Genomic DNA, 12,561 nt, shown 5'->3' with positions numbered 1-12,561 from the left:
CAGCGGCATATGATAACCACAGAATGTTTTTTTTCACCAAGCCTGAGGGGTGGTTCAGGGCCCTTTAAGGTTTTTAGCAGTTCATAAGAAAATCCTTCAATTAATTGCCAAAAGTTCCCGTGACACTTCTTTCTTATTTCCCCCCCCTAGCTGTTGTCATTCAGATGCACACAGTATAAAACTTTCACTTTATTGAAAAAATTCAGACCAGAAAGGGTTAATAAGGGGGACGCAGCTCTCACATCGCGAAAAATGACCCCCCACCCCATTTTTTTTTTTTGAAAATCACATTTTCAGTTTCTATAACGAGCTGCGCCATTGGTCCAGTGCTCACTCCGTAGTGTCGTCGTCTGCTCAGCTCTTTGCACCTTGCAAGCTTTGGAGTCTCCATATCTCAACAAGTGTTAAAACAGGCGCTACAAGGACATCGCAGTAGCGTGGCCGATCCCTCCGTTTGTGGATGTATCAGACCCGCGGCCAAGCATTCCGGGCATCGGCGATGCTCACTTCCGACTAAGCTTTGTGCGCGGAATCCTCGGACCCGCAGCTAAGCCTTTGAGCACTCGGCGTTTCGGAATTCGCGACCAAGCACATCGCATACACAATCCTCAGAATTGTGGCAAACCATTTCGCGCATAGGCGTCTCTGACTAGGGGATCAAGCAAATTGCGCGCTGACTCGAACCCTCGCCTAACCCTTTCGTGCATCGGCACCTTCGACTACATGACCAAGCACATTGAGCGTCGACTCCTCGGAATCGTGGCTACGCATTTCGCGCATCGGCACCTCGGACCCGCGACCAAGCACACCGCGCGCCGCCTCTATTATCATATTGTCTCACGATATCTCATAACAATATCTATCATACCACCACTTTATAAAGAGAACTCTATCGTGAGCTCTGTTCACTAGGCCCCTTGGGGTGGCACAGACACCTGGCTGCACAAGTGAGGCATCATACAGTACAAGCTGGAAAGCACCTAGCAGCTGCATTGCTGCCTATACATCAGTGGCTCCCTGATCCTAAGTTCCACAGCCATTGTCAAGGGAAAATGACTTGGATGGCTGCTGAGAGCTTTCATTCAGTAGCATGGTCGATTCTACCAGAAGAAAAAGATACTTCACTGACGGCACTGGAGAGTGCTATCAATGAGGCAGTTTGCAGGTACAACACTGGAACTATATTCATGCCCACACAGAGTTCTGCACCTCACCTGGTTTGAAGCCCAGGCATCATGCTCTTTGTAGAGCAGCAGTAAAGAATTCCATACAAAAAGAAAAGGGGGAACGAAGGCATACCAGACCAGAGGCCGCATGTTCAAGAAGCCCCACATCACAAAACACACAAAAGACTACAAACTTCGTGCCTCTTAGAGAACTGAAGAGAAGGTGAAGCTCTGAGAGCTGTTTTCTCTTTTTCTGTCTTTCTGCACAGTTTCTGGAGCTGATTTCTCTGTCACCGTTCAGCCTATATTGAACTGAATTGAATTCTGTGGTTTTATGCACCAAAACCACGATTTGATTAAAAGGCACGCCATAGTGGGAGACTCCAGATTAATTCTGACCACCAGGGGTTCTTTAATGTGCCCCCAAGGTACGGGACATGGGCGTTTTTGCATTTTGCCCCCATCAAAATGCGGCCGCTGTGTCCGGGATTTGATCCCGCGACCTCGTGCTTAGCAGTGCAACACCATAGCTGCTAAGCCACAGGGCAGGTCTGGCCTATTTTGACTAGTTTTTTTTGTTTTGTTTTTTTTTTTGTTTTTGTCACACTCATTGAGCTACTGCGCAGGCCGCACCATTGTTGCTTTTTTAGCTTTCTTGACATTTTATAAATTTATGAGATGGCTATTTGTTCACCCCAAAAGTGTGTTTGATGCGAAGGTAACATCAAATATGACAATCTAAAAATTTCGTTTTGGGAAAAAAGAAGAAAAAAGAAAAAGAAGAATGTCACAAGCTTCAGCACGTATATCTATGGAGTCAATACTCACCGAGCCTCCCATTGCATTTTCTAAGCTCCCCAGGCCCTCCAAAAAGTTCAAAAGGGATAAAGTCAGCTGAATAAAATGTTCTCAAGGTATCACTCAAACTTTTATGGAAGCATCAGGGATACATTAAAAACAATTGTGCCAATTTTCATCAAGACCATGAAGAAATAAGGAGGTTGATTTTGAAACTACGTCCACCCTTTTTAAGCATTTGATATTACAGAGGCACTTATTTCAGTAATTGGTGGACCTTAGGATCACCTTCCAAGCTGGATAACCCTGCTTAGCCTTACTGCAATCACCACAACCACACTTGTGATAAAAGTGGGTTTTCTGCAAAAATGCCCTACAAAAGGAGCTACTATAGAGCAAAGTTCGGGAAAAGAAGTGGTGTTCTGTTACAATAAATATACAGTCAAATCTCGTTAATTCGAACACGCTTAATTTAAACTTCCGGTTTATTCGAACTCACGCTGTGTCCCGTCAAAGTTATGTGTATTCCAATGGGAGAAAACGCCCAGTAATTCAAACGCGTAAGCATTTGGGACGGTTAATTCGAACATACCGTGCTCCGACAATGCACGCAGCAGCGCCTCCGACCAGCATTGCTCTGACCCTGCCATAGAGGAAAAGCTTAGGAAAGACCCCTCAAGGACGCGCACGAGGAAGAAAAAAGAAAGAACACAGTGGGGGAAATTTCACTCTCTCTCAAATAGCAAGGTCACTGTTTCTATGTTGCTCCATAATGCCACAGCAACACTAGCAGAAAAACGTGCGTGGTGGGAGCAAGCGAGCCCGCGAGCAGAGGAGACCAATGAGAGCGGCAGCCCCTAAAAGTGACGTACGTAAGGGAAACTGGTGTCATGCAGACCCGCCCGACTGCTCTATCTGTACTCGCGTCTGTTTCAGCCGGACCGCTTGTTTCGCACTATCGTCTGCTCACGTCAGCTCTCGCTCGTGCTTGTTTTGGGTGGCTTAGCTTGGTTTTGTTTGCGCTTGTTTTGATTGTCACAGTTTGTGATAGTCATGGTTTGCGAATTTTTTTTATTGTCATGGGCGCACTGTCAGAGACAGTGTGCAATATCCAATTCTCTATGACAAGATGGACCCTGAATACAAGGACGCGAAGGCGACACACATTACCTCATTCTCCTTGTCTTTTGAATGTGGCGGCGCCACAACAGAAGGGGGCACACCAACATGATTATGAGCAGTGGCAACGACTTCGTCATCTTCACAAGACACGACTCGCGTTAAGAATGCAGGACGACGAACGTAAACACAGCGCCAATCTGTCAGCAGACGAAGGAAAAAGCAGGTGAGCACGTAGAGGGAAGCAGCGACGGAGGCACAGTCAGGCCTTCGTAACTCCGCCACCTTGGTTGCAGTCTTAGGTGGCAGAAGTAATTAGCGCCATCCATCAAGCTGGCGGGAAAGCAAATCACTGGCTGCACCGTCTCTTTATCTCCACCACGGCCGGGCTCGACTGGCGCGCGCGCCAGTCGAGCCCGGTCGTGTCTCCACATGGCTCTGACCTTTATGCGCTATCCATTCGCCGCTCAGTTTCCGTTGAAGCGATAGACCGCACGATTCTTCGCCCGCTTGCAGCGGCCGCGCCATCGTTTTGACAGTCATTGTCAGCGGTCATTTAGTGGGATCTATTCATGTTTGCTTGTGCGCGATGACACCATGCTTGTCAATTCAGTTAGAAAGCGAATGTGTCCAAGTTTATGCGGTCGATAAAACTACTCTACTATCCCTACTCCGAATAGCTCTCTACCAATTTGCTATCGCAATTGATGCTTCGCCTTTCGGGCGAAACTGCGACATTTTTGCCATTATCGGGAAGCGAGCATTGGCCGGCGTGGGCAGTTTTGTGGTCCCCGCTCACTGTGTGTTTGCATGCTGCGATATTTCATGACTTTCACCATTTGTGCATCGTGCTACGGTGCACGAATACTTCAAGAACAAGTCCTTCTTCTAATTCGAACAAATTTTCAGGCCCCTCTGAGTTTGAATTATCGAGATTCAACTGTACTACAAAAGGAGCTACTACAGAGCAAAGTTGAAGAAAGGAAGTGCTGTTCTATTTCGATAAATATAATGATATTGAAGGACATTCACAGTAATTAAACAAAGTTATGATAAATCATATGCACACAACTCAATAAAAAGGTCACTCCCAAACGCATAATGACCACCATGTCTGAGCGCAGGGCAATACAACTTACTGGAAAGCACCAGTGCATCAAAGATGTAGCTTGAGAGCATGAGTGGAAGCAGTGCATCACCCCGAGACTGCAGCCTGTGATCCCGCAAAGCTTCTGCCTTCTCCCTGATGTCATTCAGCTCTGCATCGCCCAATGGTATCTTCTTCAACAGACTGACGAGGTCTTGCTCTTGGTTTGCCAACTTGACCTGTATTATATACGCCGCATCAGGCAATAAATATGCAGTAATGGCTTGTTGCAGTGCCACTATTACTGGCCACTTATTTACTTAAGTATTTGTAAAATACCTTACAAGGCACCTACATGGGGCATTAAAAGTAAGGGGACATAGAACTAAGTCCACACATAAAAATGGCAAACAATAAAAACAACTCAGTAAGTTAGCAAACACATGTACTACAGTAGAAGGCAAAAAAGTAAACAAAAAACAAACAGTGAGTATGATAGAGAGTATAATACAATAATACACTGAGAATGTGTCCCAAAATTAGGCATGTGCAAATATTCGATATGAAAATTCAGTAATCAGTAAATATTCGTTTCTGTTTGAATATCAGTGATAACAACACTTATTGGAGTCTTGAGGCAGTACCAATGTAGGTGAGGACTGCCCTGAATGGCTCTTCTGCAGGACCTACGGTTGTTGTGCAGCGACATCATTTTTTGATCGACACACAGGAGCAGATAACTTCTCTATAATTTCCAGCTATTCAATAAGAATTAAAGAAGAGCTTCCTAGCACGTTTCTGACCATAACTTCTCCTCAGTGGAGAGAATATCCTCTGGATTTTGAAAAGGGGTAATGCAAGGTGTTGTAAATGAGTGAAAACAAGCAACCCATTTATCATTTAGGGCACCAAACACAGTTTGGAATAACGCATACTGGAGTAAACATTTCATGAGGCTTCGTTGTAGAAACTAAGACAAATTTTAGCTTTAAAATGTGAAGAATGCAAACTGCAATCAGTAAATGAAGTTTAAAGCTTTCTAGGTAGCAACAAAAGGCTAAAGCAAAGCCCAGCTTGAACTTACTTCAAGTGCTTTTGTAGAAGCTGGTGGTCGAGACATTTCCAACCCGAAGAGCCCAATGCGGAAGGCCAAGTGATGGTGTTCCAGGTTTTCACCTAGCACTTGGCACAGGAAAGCAGCCTTGGCCAAAGTTGCTGATGCCAAGAGGCTCACCTGGGAAAAGGAGACAGATGCATGCTACGTTCGCCAAACATTTCCTTTTGGTGGTAGAGTTAACTAGCAACCTGTTCTAGGAGTAAGTACATATGTGAACACTGTCTGCAGGTGTAAGAAAAAAGTGCGATCGAACCCTATGTAGCCCATGAATTCCAGCTAATGCATGCACCTCAAAGAAGTAAAAGCATTTTAAAGTGAGAGAGAGAGAGAGAAAAAGGTGCCAGCAAATGCAGGCAGGTGTATTATATGGCCGTAGTTAGGCCAGCATTGCTGCCAGCACTATGCAAACTAGATGGGCAACGGAGGTGTACTGAAAATAGTTAATTAAATTACAAGTGTGGAGGAATTACTGCTAGGCACCAGGGTAAAACTATGAACTACCAAAACAGAAAAAAAAAAAAAAAATTGAGAAGTGTATGTTCTACCATGTTCTACCCTACTTGCCCTGCACACGCATGCATGGCAAACTGCATGGTGAGCGACACACAGAGGATAGCTTTAAGTAATGTCCACAGTGGCAAAATTCAAACTATAGTAACGAAAAACAAATGCAACGCATAGAGTAAACTGTGATCATTGGAAGCCATTTTCTTAAATGTCAATACGACTGATTTGTAGCTTTTATGAGGCTTCTCTTGTCGATCCATTCTTTTCACCCATTGCTCACAGGCCTCTATGCTACAGTTTTCAGGGATGGTGCTTTGGCAGAGTAGATAATAAAAACAAGAAAAAAAATAATTGAAGAAAAACAACTGTTACATATTGCATTCCAAGAATCTCAATGCAATCCCAAATAAATAACATGACTTCAAAAGAGAGTCACCAAAACATTCCGAAGAATTTTTTTTACACCAAAAATTCAGAAGAGCTTGATTAACTCTTTCAGACACTATACAGGGTGTGCCAGCTATCACGCAGCCCGATTTAAAAAAAGAGGAACAGCGTTACACGAAGCAAACCTAGTGCATATTGTTCCCTGTACAGTGGAGTAGCCGCCTCTAATTTTTTTCGTTACTGAGATTTAATTAGCTAATTGTAATTAATTATCTAACTCGAGAAGTACTGTTCTAATTATCAAAGTGTCAATGAGAAAATTGTAGAGCAACATGAAAAACTCCCGATACAGCTTTCGGTGCTCAACACGTGCTACACAAATGTGTTTTGCATAGTGTGAAAGGAGCCCGCGAATACACGCAGAATTGCTGCGCGACTGGCCGCTTGAGGCCCTTTGCATGTATATCTGTTGCTGAGCCTTTACAGAGTTAGCAAGATCACACTTCTCTGCTGGGCTACGCGCCAAATGGGAATGAATAAATGGAATCAACTTTATTCAAGGTTCTGCCGAATGGCAAGGCCGGAGCGAATGACAGGCTGCCGGAGATGATCGCGGATGCCACATGCGAGGTAATGGGGCTCGTTTCTTCGATCCCAATGGTGATCGCTGCTAGCGGAGATCGCCAACCCAGTGACACTCTTGTCGACTGTATGCCGAGACGACGTCAGTCTTGCGCAAATCTGATCACCTCCAAGCGTAGTACGAGGCAGGGCATTAAAGATTTTTTTATGCCACTCTAAGCCTAATAAAAAAATTTTTTTTTAAAAGGCTGAACGAGTTTTTTGGACTTCAATTTTTTGGACTATTTTTCGGTCCCAGCGAAGTCCGGAAAATCAGTTGGCGACTGTATACGGCCGACAGCACTTTTGGCACTCTGCGACGATAACGAGCTTGGCACAACGCCTGAAGCACTTGTTGGGGACACATTCAGTGCCAAATCACGCGAAATCACGGAAAGCCATCACCCGAGAATACCACACAAGGAAAGCTCTGCCTCCTCCTCAGACAAACAATGATGAGTGAAGAGAACTCATTTCCAAAGTGTGATTCCTTGAATAAAGGTACCATTTCTTTTTAGTTCATCTCACGTTACAGTCGCAGTTTTTATTTATTTATTTTTATTTCGCGGGACTGAAAGGTCGACCCTCGCATTACAATCATGGTCGAATTGCATTCAAGTAAATACAGTAATGTGCAAAATATTTAGCATTGCAGCAAGTGGTTTGGCGTAGTCAGATAAGCTATCTTACTAATAATTTTTTCCCTGCAATTTGAGCATTGTCTATGGCTTTCAAACAATAACTCGCTGATATAACGATCATGAGTGTCTCGCATTACAATGCCCGCAGGCACCAGGTGTCCTCTCAATATCGGAATTTGTGTATGTTCACAAATGTGTACAAAGCGTTACGGTGGAAGCATTCGAAATGCTCTATGTGAAGTGGCGTGCAGTCGGAGCAGGGCACAACTCAGTTGATAGTGAACTGCTCACAGTAGATCTCTGCAGTGTTCGTTGCGCTGCCTTCTTCCTTGTTTTATGAAAAGAAATTCAACGATGGAAACAAGCAATGTGCAGACAAGCTCCTGGAGAAAATGCATAGAGAAACGTGTCGGATGTTCACCCAAGTGACAAGAGGAGGACGACGAAGGAAAAATTACTATCCACCTGAATGTAGCACGAAGCTACAATTCAGCTAGTTGACGTAGTTGATTCCGACAGTTCCACTTGCACTGAAGATGCGGTTGAAGAGAACGTGCACGACGTGCAATTTACAGGTATCTGTAGTAATGTGGAACATGTTGAAACATTTTTTTTTTAAATGAAACAAATAGCCTTTAATCTGGCACCGCTGCTCACAAACAACTGAAATTTCGGACATCTCACTGCGCACATTTTGATTTTTTTGGACATCATCTGCATGAGAGTTTGCGAACTTAGATACAATGATGACAAAAGAGTAACGTTTTCATCTTGATATGTTTCCAGCACCTCTATGAAATGATGGGCCCCAAGTCGAGTTATACGCCTCTGCTGTGGGACAGAGAGTTTATCTGCTCACAAAACAGAAATGCTGATCAGGCACCGTTAAACTTTGACATGCTGGTGAGCAGGACAGTTGAGGAAAGAGACGCACACAGCGTGGTTGCCAAAACAACAGGTGCCGAAAAGCAGCACTTCAACGTGATGCTTGCTATAATGGCAGACGGCTGGAAGCGGCTGTGAGGACAAGCTGTTGTGGATCCATGATGTGGACGAAGCGGCCAGCGAACCAGGATGACAGGTCTAGTGGTTCCGATGCGGAGACAAGTGCAATACAGTGGAATCTCGATGATACAGTCGAGCCCGACTATATCGAACCCGTTTATATCAAATTATCCCGTATATCGAACAATTTCTAAACACGGTAAGTTTACATTGAGAATACATAGCAAAAGTTACTGTTACATCGAACGAAAATAGCAACGACAACCGATAAATCAAACTCCATGTGCCTCAAAAGTGCCCCAGCAAGTTGGCTTTCCCTCGCGGTGGCGGGGTAAACTGCCGGCGCCACCCTAGAAAAAAGTGGTTTAGACCTGGCTGTGCACGGGCGAACACCCCCCTGCAAAAAATGATCCTGGCCTGCTCGCAGCGCTTACAGCTAATCAGAGGCCGTCGTGCTTTCTCCGAGGCGCGGAGGCGGTACAAGTGAGTGGCGTTTTTTCTTTCTTTATGCTTGTGTGCCTGCTGCTGCCTCTTTTCCTCGAGTCCTCATTCAGCGTGGTCCGTGCTGGTGGTATTGCCTGTTAGCACTCTGTGAACTTTCTCGGCGCGCTGTCGTCATGGTTTGTGCAAAGAGGCAGAATTTGCTGTTCGCCAAGAAACTCGAAATCATAAATCGAGTCGAGCGCAGTGAGAAGTCCGACGTCGCCGCCGCGTACAAGCCAAAGCGACAGCAATAAGGAAATTGACGATGGACCGTTGCCTACATCCTCCGAAGTGATTAGTGCACTTGCGTTGGTCCGGTGCTATTGCGTGAATATAGAAGGTTGCGGCCTCAGCTGCTACGACTCGTTGGACAACGTGGAGGCGTGCGTGCTGTCGCAGGCAGCGAAGTCGTTGAAACAGAAGAAAATCCAGGACTATTTTGTTCCAAAGTAGGGCAGGCAAGTAAGCCACCATATTAATAAAGTACTTTTCTTATTGGTATGTGCCTTTGCGTCATCAAATCCTATAGCGGGCCTATATCGAATTATGCCATATATCGAACTAATAAACGTTTTTTGGCGAGTTCGATATACCCGGGTTCGACTGCACGAATCTCACGGGGTCACGAAAAATATTTGTGTTAGCCGAAATTCGTATCATCGAAACACAATTAAAACTAGCTAAATTATGGGGGGACGCGGGTCAGACCGCGAAAATCGCGAGAAAAATAAATTTTTGAAAACCACGCGTTTCGGTATCTGCAACGCCTAATCTACGCTGAAACTAAAAACTAAAAGATTACTAATTCGTCAGTACGCAGGGCGAGAAAACAGCTTTAAATCGTGCAAAATCACCGCAGTTCACGGAGACATATCTCGTATTTCCCGCCACCGAGTGCCGCCATCTTGGTAGCGTTCGAAAGCTCCAAGTTTCACCGTTCCGCTTCTCAATTCGTCCGTCATCACCATCTTGTAACAAATGCACAAACACACACAAAAAAAAGTGCGGGTCTGCGTTAGGTAGTCACATGGGCCCTCCGATGAAAGTGGGCCTCCGATTGGCTGCCATGCTGAAAGGCGTCTCTTCATTGGTTGCTGCTGTGGCAGGGGCAAGATGGCAACCACAGTTGTCTGCTTAGTCTTCACTTGACACGCAGAATTCGGATTACTGAGAGCTCCCAGATTAGTGATGGATCGTCGCTCGTTGGAGAAGAAATTCTGGACGAAGCACTCCTTCGGAATACGGAAGCGCAAGCCTTCTACGACAAGAAAAATACGGCTATTAGCGGGAGAAGCGGAGGAGCACCCGACTGAACGTGCCGCGCTATCTTGCACCGTGTGACTACAGCAGCAAAACCAACAATCGCCCTGTGCCATCGGCACAGATAACGCAATTGACGAAAGACGCACACACGGAGGCTCCTGCGCCGCGATGTACGGCCGTGCGAATCGTATCTCGGTAGACATAGCTCGCTGCGACTAGGCAAAATGGCGCAAACACAAAGAATGCGGCCCAAAGCACAGCAGCCACTCCACTCCGTCCGATGGGCCGCCGAAAAGTAGGAAAAGCACAAAAGCAACAAAAGCGCCACTGCTTCAAGCTATTCGTGCCCAGTCGCAGCCTCCACGCTGTCCGGCGCTGCGCCTCCGCACCAAAAGAGAAAGGGAGAAAGCGCATGACTGCGCGCTGTTCTCTTTCGCGGCCGTTGGTGGGGCGGCGTTTATTCGTATCAACCGACGTGGGTCGAAAATCGATTCGTAACAACCATTCTCTAGCACGTTGTAAAGTAATGGGGCTCGGCCGAGACCCCGGAAAAATTTGTATCATCCGGAAATTCGTATTAGCCGTGATCGTACCATCGAGATTCCACTATAACAACACTGTTTTGGTTTGCAAACGCAGTCGAATCACGATAATTCGAACTCGAAGGGGCCCGAAAATTTGTTCGAATTAAAAGAAATTCGAATTAACGGGAAGGACTTATTTTTGAAGTATTTGTGCACCACAGCATGGACGTAAATATCGCGGCGCGCAAACACATAGCGAGCGAGGGCCACGAAACTGTCTATGTTGGCCAACGCTCGCTTCCCGATAACGACAGAAAATGAAACTTCAGGGAGCGGGTGGCACCGGCACGGCGATAAGCACGCACGGGGACTGTCGCACGTGAGGGAGGAGGGCGCCAGGGAAGCGGATTTGGCCTCGGCAACCCCGGCACTTCGGTGGCAGTGGCTTTGGTGGCTCCCCTCGCGCTCCCTCTCAACTCCCTCGTAGCTCCCTCACCTTCGACTTTTTCGGTGAGCGCCTGCCGCCGCTCCCGCCGGCTCGGCGCCAGCTTAGCCCACTCCCTGCAGTTTCGTTTTCTGCCGTTGAAGCGAGCGAGTTGGCCGGCGTGGGCAGTTTCGTTGGCCGGACTGGGCCTCCGCCGGTGCTTTCCTCTGCGCTGTATCGTTGTCTGAGACGTCGGTACGTACACGCGTGTTCCGGCGCGATGCAGAAATGGCAACCTTGCCATTTGAGAATGTGAAATTTCCGCCGCGGTTCTTTTTCTCCTCCTCTTCTTTTTTTCTCCACGCGCCGTTGAGGGGTCTCACCTAAGCTTTTTGGAGCAATGCTGGTCGGAGGCGCTGCCACGTGATTTGGCGCGTGGCTGAGAGCATTGTCCGTGCGCGGTATGTTCGGATTAGCCATCGCAAATGCTTTCGCATTCTAATTACAAGGCGTTTTCGCTCATTGGAATACACATAACTTTGACGGGACCACAGCACCAGTTCGAATAAACCGGAAGTTCGAATTAACGAGATTTGACTGTAGTATACGTGCATTTTTACTGCAAAGATACATTTTCTAATGCATTTTTCAAATCATTACCATCTTTCTTTTCAATTTTTGCCGTTTCAAAAATATTCCCATAAAATTTACCCCGCATAATAAACACCCCCCCCAACTTTGCTTTGGATTTTTGGGAAAAAAAGTGCATTCATTACGTGAGTAGATATGGTATATATGTAAAAAGAAACCACAAGGAGACAACAAAGTAGGTTCTAGTAATGTTAGCATGCGTTGGTGCCGCAACAGGCGGTTAGGGCAAATTTAGCAACACTTCGAACAAGTGGCAAACGGAAAGGCTTAGTGACATTTGCCATCGAGTGCATTTGCTGAACTCTGTTCGCTGCGATGAAGTGTACAGCCTCGATAACAGCGCCTCAAGAATAACTAAAGGAATACTCAAAGTTTTTTTCGCTCTCTATCTCGCTCTCATTTTTTTCTTTCCCTCTCCCGAGCATGCTCTCCTTAATGCCCCATGTCAAGGCAACATGTGCACGGCAAGGAGAGGAGGCGAGGCATACGCCGCACCGCGAGGTGGTTGCTAGGCAACGCAGTGACGTCATAGCTTGGCAAGGTTTTGCAGCAGCAGGCACCACTTTTTATGGTTAGCTAGAACAGCTTCACTGTTAAGATTTGTCATTCTTTCTCGGCATGCCTTAGTTGCGATACTGTTTTGTCTTGGCTCATGACGATTGCACCCAGTTTGCAGTACATGGGTTGCATGTCGCTGTCAAAATAGCCATGCCCGTTGGCCCCAAACGTGTTGCGCGTAGCGCCTAGCCTCTGTTCTACACTAGCCTG

At 46.3% G+C, this 12,561-nt stretch overlaps 1 protein-coding gene across 1 annotated transcript in view; it reads right to left on the bottom strand.

Annotated features, from left to right (window-relative positions):
- The window catches only part of LOC119436959 (zinc finger SWIM domain-containing protein 8-like), a 122,012-nt gene that overhangs the window by 51,298 nt on the left and 58,153 nt on the right, over nt 1-12,561 (bottom strand). The window contains 2 exon segments of the mRNA XM_037704005.2: nt 4,223-4,409; nt 5,255-5,404. Of these exon segments, the coding sequence (XP_037559933.1) occupies nt 4,223-4,409; nt 5,255-5,404 (337 nt within the window).

This window comes from Dermacentor silvarum, chromosome 1 (assembly GCF_013339745.2).
Source record: "Dermacentor silvarum isolate Dsil-2018 chromosome 1, BIME_Dsil_1.4, whole genome shotgun sequence".
NCBI classification, from domain to species: Eukaryota; Metazoa; Arthropoda; class Arachnida; order Ixodida; family Ixodidae; genus Dermacentor; species Dermacentor silvarum.
The sequence above is the reverse complement of the archived record's forward strand: the minus strand, read 5'-3'. Positions and strand labels throughout refer to the sequence as shown.